Raw genomic sequence first — 16,692 nt, 5'->3', positions numbered from 1 at the left:
AAGTAAAACGTGAAAAATCAGACGCTGTTCCGACGTCCATACCTAACATTGGTACGCCTCATCTACGCCTCATAGAGCAGGGGTAACTTTACGCCGAAAAAAGCCTTACGTAAACGACGTAAAAAAATGCGCCGGGCGCACGTACGTTTGAGAATCGGCGTATCTAGCTCATTACCATATTCAACACGTAAATCAACGGAAGCGCCACCTAGCGGCCAGCGTAAATATGCAACTTCGATACGACGGCGTAAGAGACTTACGCCAGTCGGATCTAAGACAAATCTATGCGTAACTGATTCTAAGAATCAGGCGCATAGATACGACGCCTCACACTCAGAGTTACGACTGCGTATCTGGAGATACGCTGGCGTAACTCCTTTGAGAATCTGGGCCTTTGACTAAAAAAAAAAAAAAGTATTTAAGACTATGTAAACAGATCCCCAGCTGATTCTGATCAGAACAGGATGGATGTCACTTTTGTAACATCTGTGTCAATTTTGAACCTATGCAATCTATGGATGGGCACACAATGGAGAAATGTGCATCTATCTGTTCTCATCAATGTTCCTCCATTCTGTACCATTTGGGGCCTGCATAAACGAAAAAGGATGCAAACCATTTCTATTTTTGTGGAACCTAAATGGACCATGATATATGTACATCAGCCCATGCATGGAGATACATTGTGTTACAATGCTTGCCTGATATATGCCTAATAAATCACATTTTATTATCTCTTGTTACAGTATCCTTTATTACCATGTGGTTCTGTACTTTTTACAGGAAATTACTGGTTGTAATCTTGCTAATCTTTTGGGAGCTGGTACTACCTTAGTGAGTATTTGATTACTAAAATTTCTTTCAACCCATCTTGAATGTTTCTCCTGTACATGATATATGTTTGGTTATTTTCAAAAAATATAATGTCTATGGTGTAGACTTCTTTACAGTGTAGGCTTTCTGATTAGAGTCATGTGTAAAGAAATATAGGGCGGAGTATAAAAGGCAATCTAGTGGCTGTGAAGATGCTAGAAAAGCTGTGTGCCTGTGGTCTGGTGACATTTCTTGTTGTGTTATCTGTCTTGTGGTTGTATCAGTAAAGCTTTAAAATCTACTTTAGTTTATAGATAACGTGTATTTTCCCATCCCCTAATCAGCAGTGATGGCAGTTGAGTTATACAAGGACCTTTGGCCTAGCTGAGTTTTTTCTTGGTCAAAACTGGAATTCTGGTAGAAAATGCCTAAACCTTTGAATTTAGATGAATAAATGTTGATATATATATATATATATTTATTTTTACACTTCTGCTTATACAGGAGGCATTATCTCTCGATGTGACAGGATATCTTCAGAATTTACTAAGGGGTATACATGATATTTTGGTAAGGGGATTAAACCAATCTTTTATGACTCTACAATGTGGAACATAACTGCAGTATTTTATAGAACTCTTCTTGCTCTGCTACACTGAACTGTTAAATACTAAAATCTGTATCCATTACCTGCACACTAGAGATTGGGGAATTGATCCACCAAATTAGAAGGGCCCTGCTATTAATCTGCTTTGTACCTCACTGCTATCTATGACGGCACTGGAGAGTTTTTCACCATCTGGCTTGTGACACCGGAAGTAAAATAAAATAAAAACATTAATAGTGTTTATTATTCTACTAAAAAATTTTTTTGTAGATGCCCCCGTCCCTAGATAATACATTTGTCATTACTTCCTGCCCCTGTAACACACTGTCACCAGGACAGGAAATGATTTTGACTTTTCTTCAAGACACTGAGGCCCCGTACACACGTCCGAGGAACTCGACGGGCTCGTCGAGTTCTGTGTGAAGCCGCCGAGGATCTCGGCGAGCCAACTTTCCTCATTGAACAACGAGGAAATAGAGAACATGTTCTCTATTTGGCTCGACGAGGAACTCGTCGGCTTCCTCGGCCGAAAGGGTACACACGGCCGGGTTTCTCGGCAGAAATCAGCTCCGATCGAGTTTCTGGCTGGATTCTGCCGAGAAACTCGGTCGTGTGTACGGGGCCTGATAGTAAGCAAATACCTGACAAAAATGATTTGCCTATTTGACAGTTAATGTTTATTAAAGCTGAACTACAGGGATTGTATATATTTTTTAAACTTACATGCGGATGTAGAAATTCACTGCAGTAGCCTGTGCATATAGTTAGAACTGGTCTGTTTCGGGTGTTGCTCAAATGACTTTCTGTCTGTTTGCTCTACACTTTCACCATTTAGAGAACATCTTGCATTTTTTAAATGAATACCAGGTGTTTTCTGATTGGACAAGTCGTAGTGGAGGTGCAGATGATGTCACTATCACCAGTGGCCATTTAGTTGTGGGATAAAAAGAATTAGATATAACCAAGCTGGACCAATGCAAGTTTTGAAAAAAGATAGGGCCAGATCCACAGCCAGCCGCCGTAACTTATCTTTTCCCATTTAAGTTACACTGCCGGAAAATTTCTACCTAAGTGCCCGATCCACAAAGCACTTACCTAGAAATTCTCGGGTGTGTAACTTAAATTCCGCCGGCGCAAGGCGTTCCTATTCAAATGGGGGCGAGTCCCATTTAAATTAGGCGCACTCCTGCGCCGGACGTACTGCGCATGCTTGTGACCTGATTTTCCCGACGTGCATAGCGCGAAATTACATTACGCCGAGCTTCGTGAATCGCGCCGGGTCAAAAAAGTTACGTCGAAAAAAAAAAAGATACGGCGGGAAAAAAAAATAACAGCGTCGCGGGTAAGAAGGGTCTACTTTTACAAAGTGTAAACAGTTTACACTTTGTAAAAGCAGCCCTAATTTTACACATGCAACTTAATACTTACGGAGAAAAAACGAAGCGTAAAAGCTTTGTGGATCTCCGTAAGTGCTAATTTGCATACCCGAAGCAGCATTTCGACGCAAAATGCCCCCAGCGGCGGATGCGGTACTGCATCCTAAGATCCGGCAGTGTAAGTCCCTTACACATGTCGGATCTTCTGTCTATCTCTTGGAAACTGATTATGTGGATCAGTTCCAAAGATAGAAACAGGGATACGCAGGCGGAACAGCAGATCCGCCTGCGTATCTCTTTTGAGGATCTGGCCCATAATTCCTATTTAGCTTTAGTTCATCTTCAAAGTATTATAGTTCAGCTTTAAAATATAACTAAAGGATCAACAGGTAAAAAAACTGAGAATACAATGATTGGCGTTGTGCCACTAGTTAGTGATGGACTGCATTGTGTACACTATGTCTTTTTTTATTTTTCCTTTAATTCCAGTTTCAGACTCTATAGTGGGAACATTCAAACATTCAAAAGCACAACTGTCAATGTTGTTAACAGCTCTTTCACAAAATGTTACTTTTTGCTTAACGTCTGGGGACAGAAGTTTAAAGCAAATTTGTCAGAATGAGAAAAACTGTCAAACTTATGTAATAATAGCTATTGCTGGTAACTTTACATGTTTACAGTAAACATCAACATATTTTGTACTTAAATGCCTAAAATCTCAATAAAAAGTATTTGTTGTTTTTCATTTGGTTAGGTTTAGTTTTGTTTAGAATTTGGAAGGATTAAAACCACTGTCTGTCCCCCTTGGGGAGATCTCTATTGCCTTCCTATCCAGGTAACCACATAGGAAAATGGGGGTAATTTCCCACTGGGGATACAGTAAAAAACTGATAAAGAATTCTGATGTACCTGAAATGTATTTTTGTTGGAGTTCCTAATAAAGAATATCAAATAATTTTGTCTGCAGTTCAATGTTGAAAGCATTGTACATTCATATTTATGTATCTATTTTAATTCACATTTTATTTCTATTTTAGATGACCCTTAATCTTGGAGATGGCATTATACCTCAATGTGGCTCAGTGGTAATATGAACATATTAACAGCAGAGTTTAAATTGATGAAATTCTGATATCTAATATAGAGATCATCTCTTCAAACAGAGGGGGGAATATGTTTTTGTTGATATTTAGACTGACCTAATCTACCTATAGGGATATAAACAAATTCATATAAATGCAACACAGCCAGAATTATCCTGGATTGATCCAACATTGATCCAGCAGCTAACTGGTCTTGCCCTTGCTGCCTTTCCTGCCATGGTACTTGGGTTTTATATAAACATTTTTATAAAGCAGGTTTATACAAAACCCAAGCAGGCACCTAATGCTATTTTGTCAAATTTTTTAATGCCAAGAATGCCTTGAAACACAGTTTGTTCTGCTATGCCAATATTAGCTCCAAGAACTGAATTTTACCTCTTTAATTTAAAGTGTTTTTCCATGTTGCTCTAAAACATATTTTTAGGGTCCCTCAATAAAGCAAAACGGGTGTGTCCCTTCCAATATTTTGCTTAAACTATGTTATGTCAGATCCCCTCTGCAACAATGTGGGATATCAAGACCAGTGATGGGCAACTGTTGTAGCTATCCAAGCAATTTTTCTTTTTTTTAAGCACTGTAGCAGGTGCTCTGTATAAATCAGCCATTTAAGATTCATGATCTATCAAACAGCCTTAGATTGGATACATGTGTTCGCTTGTTTTTGTTGTTTTTAGGGATGGTAGTTGTAAGAACAGGTTAATGTATACCTATATCTGAGAGATATACAGTGTCTGTTGTTGACCATTTAAAAAAAAAAAAAGCTTGTTGCCTGGTTATTATACTTATTAACTGGCTAACAGTACTGAATTATAATCTGAGTAAAGAAGTTTTGTGAGCTACCACTCAGAAAAGTGATACTATATGGACAGCTGCTGCCATTGATCATGTGCCATAAATTTTTATGCAAAACTAGTATAAATGTTATAAAATGGCACGCTATCTTAAACTGTAAACAATAGTGTATGGTAATAACTGGATAAAGTGATAATATTGCAATAAAGTCCTAATCAGACTGACATGATTAAATCGCAATTCCCATACAATGATAATAACGATAAATGATATCTAGATAAAGTGACAGTGGTGCAATAAAGTGCTATTCACGTGAATCAAACTAACATGATTAAATCTCAAATTCTATACAGAGATGTTACCATAACATAAGTAAATAAAGTGACAAAGCACTGACAGTAAATTGCATAAGTCAGTGCAACAAAGTTAAACCATAATGTCCATAACAAATTGTGTAGTTGATTCTTAATGTGATGATCCAAACATATTGATGGGTTCACACACTGGTGCTCCCCCCCTCCCCGAGGTAATTAACGCTCACCTCAGAGCGTGTGACCTAACACTTAAGTTCAGTCAAAACATGCCTGTGAACCACCTCTGGGTTCTGTGTGGGTTCTGAGAATTCTGTGGGATGCTGGGCTGCCCAATAACCTTGTCTCCATGTACATGTAGGATAACAAAAAAAAGCTGGATAGTGTGATACCATTTTAGTATATAAAAATGTATTAAACACAAGCCCCAGTCCGGGGGACTCACATGGAACTGGTGCTTCAGTGCACCACTCTACTACGATTGTGAGATCATATGTCTTTCTTCCTTGAGCCAGACCAGTTGTCTCCAGCTTTAGTACTAAATTATAAACCTTAAAAAAAATGTTCAGATCAGGAAAGTCAGAGTAAAGTTGGTCACTTTGCATTTTAGATTGAAAACTAAAAACACTTTACAACGAAATATAGAAATGACACTTATTGTTTAACCGATGAGAAATTAAGACAATGCATGCTATGCGTTGCAAACATCAATGACTACCTCTGCCCAAAATGGGTTTCAGCTATGTAGGAGAAAGGGTTAAATCACCCATTAGCTTTTCATATCACCTAGTCATTACAACAATTATATGGCCTCCTGATGATTCGTGTTGCTGACTTTTCTGACAGGACCATAATAAAGGAGTGAATTTATGCAGAAAAGTTATTTGTTTATGTTACATTGGGGGAAATCCATCTAGAAAATATGACATTGAAATTGATCAAAATTGGAATTATTGTGGATTTTTGAGAGAAGCAAAATCTAGATTTGATTAAATTATCCAGTAAATCAGAAACATTATTGGGCAGAGCTGACATTTATGACAGTTGAGCTTGACTGACAAGATAACAATCAGAATCCATAATTTACTGATCGTACATGAATAGCTTAAAATCGGATTGGTATAGGCTGCTTCATTTTGCATATCAACAATGCACTTTAAACTTTCTCATACAATAAGCCCGAGCATGGACAAAACATTTTCTTTCATGGGATTTTTCACTTTGATTATTAAGGTTTGGCTTTGTTTTCCTTTTTTTTTTTTATTACAGAAATCACTTCTCACAAAAACAGGCAGCATACTGGTAAATACAAATCTGTCAAAATGTTGATGTTATATTGTTATTCAATATTGGCACCCGTTCATTCATAGTGAAGCTGAGGAAAAATAACGACAAAGAAGCCAATGAAAACTTTTAGCTTTTAGGCTTGGTTCCCACTGCAGCGATGCAGGAACCCTGCAAATCGTCTGCGGGTTCCTGCATCACATGTCTCCCCCGGCGGCAGTCCACACTGCTCTATGCAAACTACTAGGAGTGTCAATTAAAAGTTAATGACACCCCCAAATCAGTTCGCATGTCGCAGTGCGAACTGCAAATTCAGACAGGAATCGTATTATATTGATGTGAACGCCATGAGATCTGATTCTGCTGCGGACCAAAAGAAGAGTCCTGTACGAGTTTGGTCCGAATGCAATGCGATATCAGCCATACTATCTGTATGGCTGAAATCGCATCGCACAGAGATTGTGCATGATTTGCACTTCAGTGCGGACATTGCACCAGTGGGAACCGGACCTTATTTTTTAGAAAATGCACTTCCAAATTCAAATTTTTGTAAATCAGATCAGTTTGTTTTGTTCAATGCAAACATAAATAGTCTGCACATCTAATGACTCTAAGGCCCCGTACACACGGCCGAGGAACTCGACGTGCCAAACACATCGAGTTCCTCGGCCAGTTCAGTCCTGGAGCCGCCGAGGACCTCGGCGGGCCGAGTTCTCCCATAGAACAACGAGGAAATAGAGAACATGTTCTCTATTTCCTCGCCGAGGTCCTCGTCGGCTTCCTCGGCCGAAAGTGTACACACGGCCGGGTTTCTCGGCAGAATTCAGCCAGAAACTCGGTCGGAAGCTGAATTCTGCCGAGGAAACTGGTCGTGTGTACGGGGCCTGAAGCCTCGTACACACGACCGAGTTTCTCTGCAAAAACCAGCAAGAAACTTGCTGGGAGATTTCTTTTTTGCTGAGGAAACTGGTCGTGTGTACATTTTCATTGAGGAAACTGTCGAGAAACTCGACGAGCCAAAAAGAGAGCAAGTTCTTTATTTCCTCGACGGGAATGGAGAAACTTGCCTTGTCGAGTTCCTTGACAGCCTAACAAGGAACTCGACGAGGAAAACGATGTGTTTCGCCTGTCGAGTTCCTCGGTCGTGTGTACGAGGCTTCAGAAGAAGAATGTATGAACAAGGTCTGCAGTATTATCAGTAAATGTTTGCTAAACTAATTACTTGCTGTAAGTTTTCTTTTTTTATGGGTTCACATGAAGGCCCAAGACCTTAAATTGCTTACTAGTGTTGGCTGCACATCATCACTCTAGGCCAGGGGTGTCTAATCTTTTGAGCTTCCTGGGCCACATTGGAAAAAGAGGAATTGTCTTGGGCCACACATAAAATACACTAACAATAAGGATAGTTGATAAGCAGAAGAAGTCAAGCAAATCACAAGTTAACGATCACTGATATAGCCACTTAAGCCCTAGACCATTTGGCTGGCTGAAAGACCAGGCCACTTTTTGCGATTTGGCACTGCGTCGCTTTAACTGATAATTGTGCGGTCGTGCGATGTGGCTCCCAAACAAAATGTATGTCCTTTTTTTCTCATAAATAGAGTTTTCTTTTGGTGGTATTTGGCCACCTCTGCGGTTTTTATTTGTTTGCGCTATAAACAAAAATAGAGCTAGTTTAGGCCGATATGCATTCTTCTACATATTTTTGGTAAAAAAATCGCAATATGCGTTTATTGATTTGCACAAAAGTTATAGCGTCTACAAAACAGGGGATAGTTTTATGGCATTTTTATTAATATTTTTATTTGTACTAGTAATGGGGATGATCAGCGATTTTTATCATGACTGCGACGTTATGGCAGACACATCAGACACTTTTGACACCATTTTAGGACCATTGTCATTTTTACTGCGATCAGTGCAATAAAAATGCACTAATTACTGTAAAAATGACACTGGCAGTGAAGGGGTTAACCTGTAGGGGGTGCTGAAGGGGTTAAGTGTGTCCTAGGGAGTGCTTCTAACTGTTAGGGGGTGTGGGTACGAGTGACACGTCACTGATCGCTGTTCCTGATGAGAGGGAACAGACGATCAGTGAAATGTCACTAGGAAGAACGGGGAGATGTGTTTACACTGACATCTCCCCGAGTCCGCAGGTCCCGCAGGCACAGTCAAGGAGCTCACGACAGGGTCGCGGCGCGCGTGACCACATGCCGGCAAATTAAAGGGGACATATATAAATACGCCCATTTGCCCAGCCGTGCCATTCTGTCGATTTATACGTTTGTGCGGCGGTCGGCAAGCGGATAGAGAATGTACCTATCTGAGTAATAAAACCACATTGTTTTGTAATTTTTTTTAGAAAAGCAAAAGAGGGCAACATAAAACTAGTGCAATATTTGACACCGTTTTTGATAAACTAACGCATTGATATCTGGTTTGATGGATGTAGTGCCAATTCTCAAGGTGTTCATCAGATATTTTGGTTCTAATTTTGGCCTTCGTGTGCTTCATCCTTGAAAAAAGTTGCCACCAAATATAGGTGCTGCTGAGAATTGATGACATGAATAAGGTGTGAATGTAGGATATATTTCTTTGGGAGAACTTATAAAAGTCCAGTAAAGACACTGTCAAATTTTTCTTTGGCTGAATGTGTTTGCTAAGTGAAAACGCATTTTTACAAACCCCCCCCCGCCCCCCCTCCTCCAAAAAAATCAACATTTTTAAGTAAGTTTGGGATTTTGTGTTGGGCCGCATTCATGACCATCTTGGGCCTCAGTTTGGACACCCCTGCTCTAGACAAACTTCCTAATAGTGACCGTGGTGAACCATGCTTGTACTGTATTGTTTGTTTGCTTGGGCTCGTGTAGTCTCAGTCAGTGACACATGTGACAGGGTAGTTTCAAAAGTCATTGTAATTTTTTTTAAACATGGAGCTTCCATTAAAATAATACCTGGTGATCCTGTCATGAAAGACTTCCAAATGGTCCCATGCTTTGTTACACTGTCACCTGGGCTTCTGATGGAGAATACAAGTGACCGCCTCAATAAAACATTTTATAGTTTTTTGCGCACTTTAGCAAACTAAATATAATTCAGTTATGGTTTACGTATATTTTAAAATATGAATGGGACAGTACAACTGTTAATTCCTGCTGATGTAAAAAACATAAGAGTTTTTACAAGAGAACAAGAAAATATGTAAAGGTCATTATCTCCAGGCAAGTCAGTAAAAGCTTTCATTTCTGCTCACTGACTGATGAAAGACAAATCTGTGATGTGATGACCCTGAGACGTAGAGGTGGATGATGGCAGACGCTTTACTGTTCCAGAATGTAGGGAACATAGGTTTGCCATGGTAAACCTACTCCCCAGGGCAGGACTGAGGTCACAGGTAGTAGTAAATGCTCTCATAACATGATGATTTAAAAAATTCCCACAATATCACTATTAATGTCATCAGTAATCTTTTTAGGTCATTGAATATAACAGTTAAGCCCTGTACACACGACCGGTTCGTCTGCTGAAAATGGACCGATGGACCGTTTTCATAGGACAAACTGATCGTTTTTTTATCCATGAAAAAATAGTGAACCTGTTATAAATTTTTCTTATGGTTAAAAAAACGATAGAAAAAAAACGATCGTCTGTGGGGAAATTCATCGTTCAAAAATCCACGCATACTCAGAATCAAGTCGACGCATGCTCGGAAGCATTGAACTTAATTTTTCTCAGCACGTCGGTGTGTTTTACGTCACCGCGTTGGACACGATCGGATTTTTAACCGATGGTGTGTAGGCAAGACTGATGAAAGTCAGCTTCATCGGATATCTAATGAAAAAATCCATCGGATTAGATTCCATCATATATCCGATCGTGTGTACAGGGCTTTAGTGAAAACTGCCGTTGTCAGGATAAGAATGATTATTTTCAAAAAAAGGAAATTTATTTTTTAGTTAAGTCCCATGAGATTTGTAAGTTATAGTCATATGGTTCAAATAAAGATCCTTAGCTTTAAAGGTTAGAAAATTGAAAATCATGTTATGCTAATTCTTGTTGTTACTAAAGTTCACTTTTATTATGAAATATTACATTATTTTGTTTCACAGTGTGCATCTTTCTCATGTATCTTTTTTTTTTTTTTTTTTAATCCAGTCTTTATATTTTGTTCCTAGCTTTATTGGACAAAGTCAGGCAACTAGACCAATAGATAGAGTGACCCGCCTTTTAGCATTATTACAGATTCGGAATCCAAAACTCCTCCAGCTTGTCCTAGAAGTCCTTTTGGGACCAGGTGTTTTGGTTAGAGAGTTAATTGTATCATTAAGTGGGTTACCAGGAGTTGTTATTAAAAATGTTGGTGATTTGGGTAAGAAACTTGATGGAACCACAGCAATGGTAACTGATGTAACAGGGAGTCTTTTACAATCCAGTGGAGGAACAGCAGGGTCAGTAACGCGGTCAAATGGACTTTTGAGTGGGGTAACACAACTGGTGCCAACTGTGCTACAAGTAGTTAATAGTGCTGTACATACCATTGGTGACACACTTGAAAAAGTCACAAATTCTGTTGAAGGATTGCTAGGTGGACCAGATAGTGGACTTATTAATACAGCTACAGGGTTGATTGGAAATCTTGATTCAAATACTGGTATTTTAGGAACTGTAGGCAGCGTTTTAGGTGAGCCAAAAAGTGGCCCTCTTGGAATTGTTACAGAAATAGCTCCTAACCTTTTAGATGGGGTTTTAGGGGCAAATGGCCCTCTTGGAAGTGTTGCAAATATTGTTCCTGAACTTTTAGGAGGGGTTCTAGGTACAAGTGGAAGTGGGTCAAACAGTGGCCCTACAAGAATAATCCCCAACCCTACATGGGGAAGTGATTCAACTGCTATTCAAGCTTCAGGGGAAGTTACTGGAGGTTTAGATGGAAATGTTGCAATGTCTGCAGGTGCAAATTTAGATTTAGGCAGACCTATTTCAAATACAGGATATCCTGGAGGAAGCATGATAGGAACTGGAGGTGTAAATGATCTTGGAGGCCTTTTTTCAGAAAGTGGAGTTGCAAGAGCAGCAGATACCTCTGCTTATCGGATGACAAGCCTACGTCTTAAATAATAGAAAAGGTAAAACAATACTTCATTATATTAAAATATGTTTTGCATCTTAGTGTTGCTGGTTTTAATGGCATTACTACTGCTGTCATACTTTGTATTTTCTATATAAGACCTACATAATAAAGCTGAACTTTGGGTAGATAAAATAATTCATAAATTAATGCAGCTCTCAAGTCATCAATAGATCATTCAATTACTTTTGTAATGCAAATGGTCCAAGTACCCAAATTTGGAATTTATCTTCACATCTACCTCTTGCAGCCCCTGTACAGTCTGTACAACAGAGCTCAGAGAAATGGAGGGAGAATCTGCACAAGGAGTCATTCAGGCATACTGTATTGCAGTGGAAGGCGCCTGCTGATATAAGGAGAGCGGAAAATAACCAAAATATTAGTTCATCCATGTAATGATTGTGGTTTCACTGCCCAGTATCAGAATAGATGTGGGGGAGGGGAACCTGTACATGAAAGTGAAACTGCAGTAAATAAAGCTCCCCTCTCATGCTAGATAGGGCTGTAACCTGGGGCAGAGCTGTGTAAATATCAGGGCTGGATGGAAAGAAATACAAGGTAAAACAGCTTTCACATATGTGTTTTATCTGTGTTTGTAGCTATTTTCTTGGAGTTCAGTTTTAAATATCTCACTGAAACATAGCATTTACCATATGTTAGGCTATCAACTGACTATGCTTTTTAAAAACTTACTATGCCAAAAGCACATTTGCTTGTGATCACAAGTATATTTATTACATAGAACTGTACTAAGCAATTAAAAGAGACACATGAAAAAACACCAACCTGTCACAAGTCAAACTACGTTCACACTAGTGCGGCTTTCCTGACATGCACAGAAACAAGGTGCTCTTTAGCAGATGCACGGTGGTGCCAATAATGTTACTGGCACCTCCATGCATCTGCCAATATGCGCAATTTTACATGCTCCAAATAGCATAGTACTGCCGCTCTCTCGCACACAAAAGTGGGAACCTAGCCTCAGTCAGAATTCTTTGACAAACACTCTGCTTTGTGTCTTAAATGTCAGTTAACCTCCCTGGCGGTATGATTATTTCAGAAAAAAGGTGCTGAAAGCGGTACCATTATTTGCAAGGAAATTTGGCTTTTTTTACTGTAGGCCTGTAATTCTTAGGAATAACTCACTTAAATCTGACCAATCCAGAGTCTAATAGGCATCCCGGGTATGAATTTTTTTTAAAAACAAAATGATAAATTATAATATAATACATAATTTTAAATAATTATAACAAATAATAATATAATTATAATAAAAATTATTCAATAATGTAATCAACTCAAAATCACTGAAATTTGCTCAGTTGCAGAATTGTCGCTGTCATTACTTTTATTTTTTTATGACGAATTTCCCCACAAATCGCTATCGCACAATTCTGCAAGTGATTATAAATTATTATCGCTGTTTTCTAGCTGCTCTAAATCCATTTTTGACATAAAGGGACACTTTTGGTTGCTATGGACAATCTACAGTTTGCAAGAAGAAAGGTTTTTATTATATAAAAGTACATGCAGGACATGGACAGACCACTAGGGACAAGGGTGTGTGTATTTTTTACATACAGTAATGTAATCTATAAGATTACAGTATACTGTATGTAAGGTATTTGTTTACCTTTTTGAATTTGGCGCCGTTCTCCGCTCCTGTGCATCGTAACGTCGCAAGGAACGAAGATCGGCGGCACACAGAGGCACCGTGTGAATTGAGCGAGGACCCGCTCGCTCACACAGCGCGGTGGCATCGCTGGATCCAGGGACAAGGTAAGTAAACACTGCTTGTGGATCCAGCGAGAGGAGCCCGAGTCTAACTCGGGGTTACATATCATAGCTGAAAAATTTAACCCCGAGTCAGACTCGGGAATACCGCCAGGGGGGTTAACTTATGTTTCTTGTTTTAGTAAATATGCTCCAAAGTATTTGTGATGTTAACGCAATGGAAGTGAACTTTGATTACTTGGGGAGAGCCTATACAATGTAACTTATTTATTTTCATGCACATAGATTGAAAAAAGGATAAAATAATGAAAGACTTGGGCCCCTTTCACACGGTTGGATCGTTCAGATCCGCCTGTCAGTTTTGTCAGCGGACCTGAACGGCCGCTTCATATATCTCTATGAAGCGTCAGATGTCAGCAGTGTCAGACGGATCCATGGCTGATCGGGTGAGATCTGATGAAAACGCACATGCTGTCCGTTTTCGTCCGATCTCTCCATAGGAGACAGCGGCTCTGGACAAGCTCCTCCCCGCTCAGTGAGCAGAGAGGGGCCTGTGCCTGTCATTCGCCAGCTCAGCGGAGATCAGCGGAGAGATCTCCTGCTGAGCTGGCGGACCGCTGCAAACGAGTCCGTCCCTGTGTGGAAGGGGCCTTAGACTTGCTTAGTTTTTTTATTACAACATTGTATATTGCATTACTTTTTGATTATCCATCATTAAAAAATGTTTTACTAAAATGCTTTACTTACATTTATACTAACATTGAATATATAAATATATACATATAAACATTTTTTTTTATTTTCAGGGCACAAGAAATCGTTTTTCAGTGCACAAAAGTAAAACAACGACAGCAAATTTTATTATGTTACACTGCTGTATGATACATATAAATCTCATATTGATTCTGTATCTCATATTTTAGAATAATGAATGTTACAAAATGATATAATCAATAAATTGGCATCAAAATAACCTTCTGACGTTTGTATAATGCTTAAATGACAGTACTATTTGTTTTCAATGTTTAAATTGTATTACTGTAATACTCTACTATTATCAATACTATGATCTCATGACTTATCTAAAGTTAACATCAGTTTGTAACCTAAAATTTTCAAACATTGGGCACAGTATACTATATATATATATATCAGGATTCAATGTATAGTATGTAATACAATTCATATTACCAGATACATTGAACATGTGCACACAGGGGGCCGCCATCAGAAATTATAGGGCCCCTTACACAGCTTCAGGCATGGGCCCTCTGGAGCAGGGGGGGGGGTGCTGTCACCTCAAATTGAGAAGCGGGTGGGTGCCGACGCGGGGGGGGGGGGTGGGGGTCGGATGAGCCCTTTACAAAAGAAATGAAAAAAAATATATATAAAAAAAATAAAAAAAGGGGGGGTTGCCATCTGGGGCCCTGGGAACCTCTGGGACCTTTAATAAAAGAAAATATATATAAAAAAATGTAAAACATTTTTTATTAAAAAAAAGGGGGGTTGCCACCCGGGGCCCTAGGGACCTCTGGGCCCTTTAATAATATTAAAAAAAAATTATATAAAAAAAAAAGAGGGGGGGGGGGGGTGGGGTGGTTGCCATCCGGCGCCCTGGGGACCTCTGGGCACTATAATATAAAAAGTTAATAAAAAAAGTGGGTTGCCATCCAGGGCCCTGGGGACCTCTCGGCCCTTTAATAACAATATATATACATATAAAAAAAAGAAATATAAAAAAAATATATAAAAAAAATGTAAAACGTTTTTTTTTTTATAAAAAAAAGAGGCGTTGCCATCTGGGGCCCTGGGGACCTCCGGACCCTTTAATAATAATAAAAAAATATATATATATATATATATAAAAAAATATATATATATATATATATTTTTTTCAATAAATAAAAAAACCTTAGTTAGACTTACCGGTAACGGTATTTCTACGAGTCTTTCAGGAGAGCACTTGGAGAGAGCGCAGCTCCACCCACTTCCCAGGAAACACTGCAGCCATTGCATTAAATTCTGCCCCTTCCACCATGACCTCAGTTGTTAACGAGTACCTCCGGCCATGCTGAAATTAGATAAGCAGAACATAGCAACTATACACGTTAGCATTTATACATTAACCTTTATAATACAAAGGGAGGGTTATCGGTGCTGTCCTGAAAGACTCATAGAAATACCGTTACCGGTAAGTCTAACTAAGGTTTTCTCACCTCGTCTTTCAGGACAGCACTTGGAGATGATAACCGAGTACTTACTCTAGGGTGGGACCACCGCTTGCAGGACTTTCCTGCCAAAAGATTGCTCTGCTGCTGCGAGCAAATCCATTCTGTAATGGCGAGTGAATGTAGAGAAACTCGTCCACGTGGCTGCTTTGCAGATATTTTCTGGTGAAGCCCCAGCTCGTTCCGCCCAGGATGTTGCCACTGCCCTTGTAGAATTAGCCACCACTCCCGTGGGAGGTTCTATATCCATGGCTTTGTAAGCCTCATGAATAGCCATACGAAGCCACCTAGCCAAAGTGTTTTTGGAAGCTCCATAGCCTTTCCGAGCTCCCGAGAACAACACAAAGAGAGAATTTGCTTTCCTAAATTCACTAGTGATCTCTAGATAGTGTACTAAACACCTTTTCACATCTAAAGTATGAAAGTCTCTCTCTTTCGGACCAGATGGAGCTGGACAGAATGTAGGAAGAACTATCTCTTGCGTTCTCATGCAGATGCTACCTTAGGTAGAAAACCCGGATCTGTCCTTAACACAACCCTATCTTGGAAGATGGTCAAAAACGGTTCAACAATGGACAAAGCTTGAAGTTCACTGACTCGCCTAGCTGAGGTGACTGCTACTAGCAAAACCAGCTTCAATGTCCAAAACTTAAGAGAGGCCTCTATATGTGGTTCAAAGGGTCTTTTAGTCAGACCTCTTAAAACAACTGATAAATCCCATTTGGGAAAAAATGTAAATGGTACAGGCCTAGCCCTGGCTAAAGCTTTAAAAAACCTAACAATATAGGGATCCAGAGATAACCTTCTCTCTAGAAAAACCAAAAGTGCAGCAACCTGAGATTTCAGGGTGCTGGCTGCCAGACCCTTGTCCATCCCGTCCTGTAAAAATTCCAGGACAGAGAAATTACTTAAAAGGAGGACAATCCTTGGACTCACACCAAAAATTAAAAATTTTCCAGGTCTTAAAATAAATAGCCCTGGTAACTTCTTTCCTGCTACTAAGCAAAGTATTAACTAAACGTCTGGATAATCCCTTACTCTTTAGGATGTGTTCCTCAGTAGCCAAACCGCAAGCTTTAGATGACTTGCGTCGGGATGTAGAAGGGGACCCTGGAACAGTAAGTCCCTCCTGACTGGAAGTAGCCAGTGGGCTTCTATTGCTAGGTCCAACAGGCCTGAAAACCAGGGCCTCTTGGGCCAATAAGGGGCTACTAAAATTTAGAGTCGTCCTTTCCTCCTGCTATTTTCTGAGAACCAGCGGGATCAATTGTACCGGGGGAAAAGCGTAGCACAAGCGGAAGGACCAGCGCTGAGCTAAC

General features: G+C 39.6%; 1 protein-coding gene across 1 annotated transcript in view; it reads left to right on the top strand.

The window, feature by feature from the left end:
* Positions 1–14,118, top strand: part of LOC120932394 — a 28,716-nt gene extending 14,598 nt beyond the window's left edge. Inside the window, exons 5-10 of the mRNA XM_040344734.1 lie at positions 784–834; positions 1,318–1,383; positions 3,834–3,881; positions 6,272–6,304; positions 10,442–11,409; positions 13,952–14,118. Of these exons, the coding sequence (XP_040200668.1) occupies positions 784–834; positions 1,318–1,383; positions 3,834–3,881; positions 6,272–6,304; positions 10,442–11,401 (1,158 nt within the window). The 3' untranslated portion in view covers positions 11,402–11,409; positions 13,952–14,118. The remainder of the gene's footprint in view (positions 1–783; positions 835–1,317; positions 1,384–3,833; positions 3,882–6,271; positions 6,305–10,441; positions 11,410–13,951) is intronic.
* The last annotated feature ends 2,574 nt before the right edge of the window (positions 14,119–16,692 follow it).

Source organism: Rana temporaria, chromosome 3 (genome assembly GCF_905171775.1).
Source record: "Rana temporaria chromosome 3, aRanTem1.1, whole genome shotgun sequence".
Taxonomy (NCBI): Eukaryota; Metazoa; Chordata; class Amphibia; order Anura; family Ranidae; genus Rana; species Rana temporaria.
Note: the sequence above shows the minus strand (reverse complement) of the source record. Positions and strands in the feature narration are given on the sequence as shown.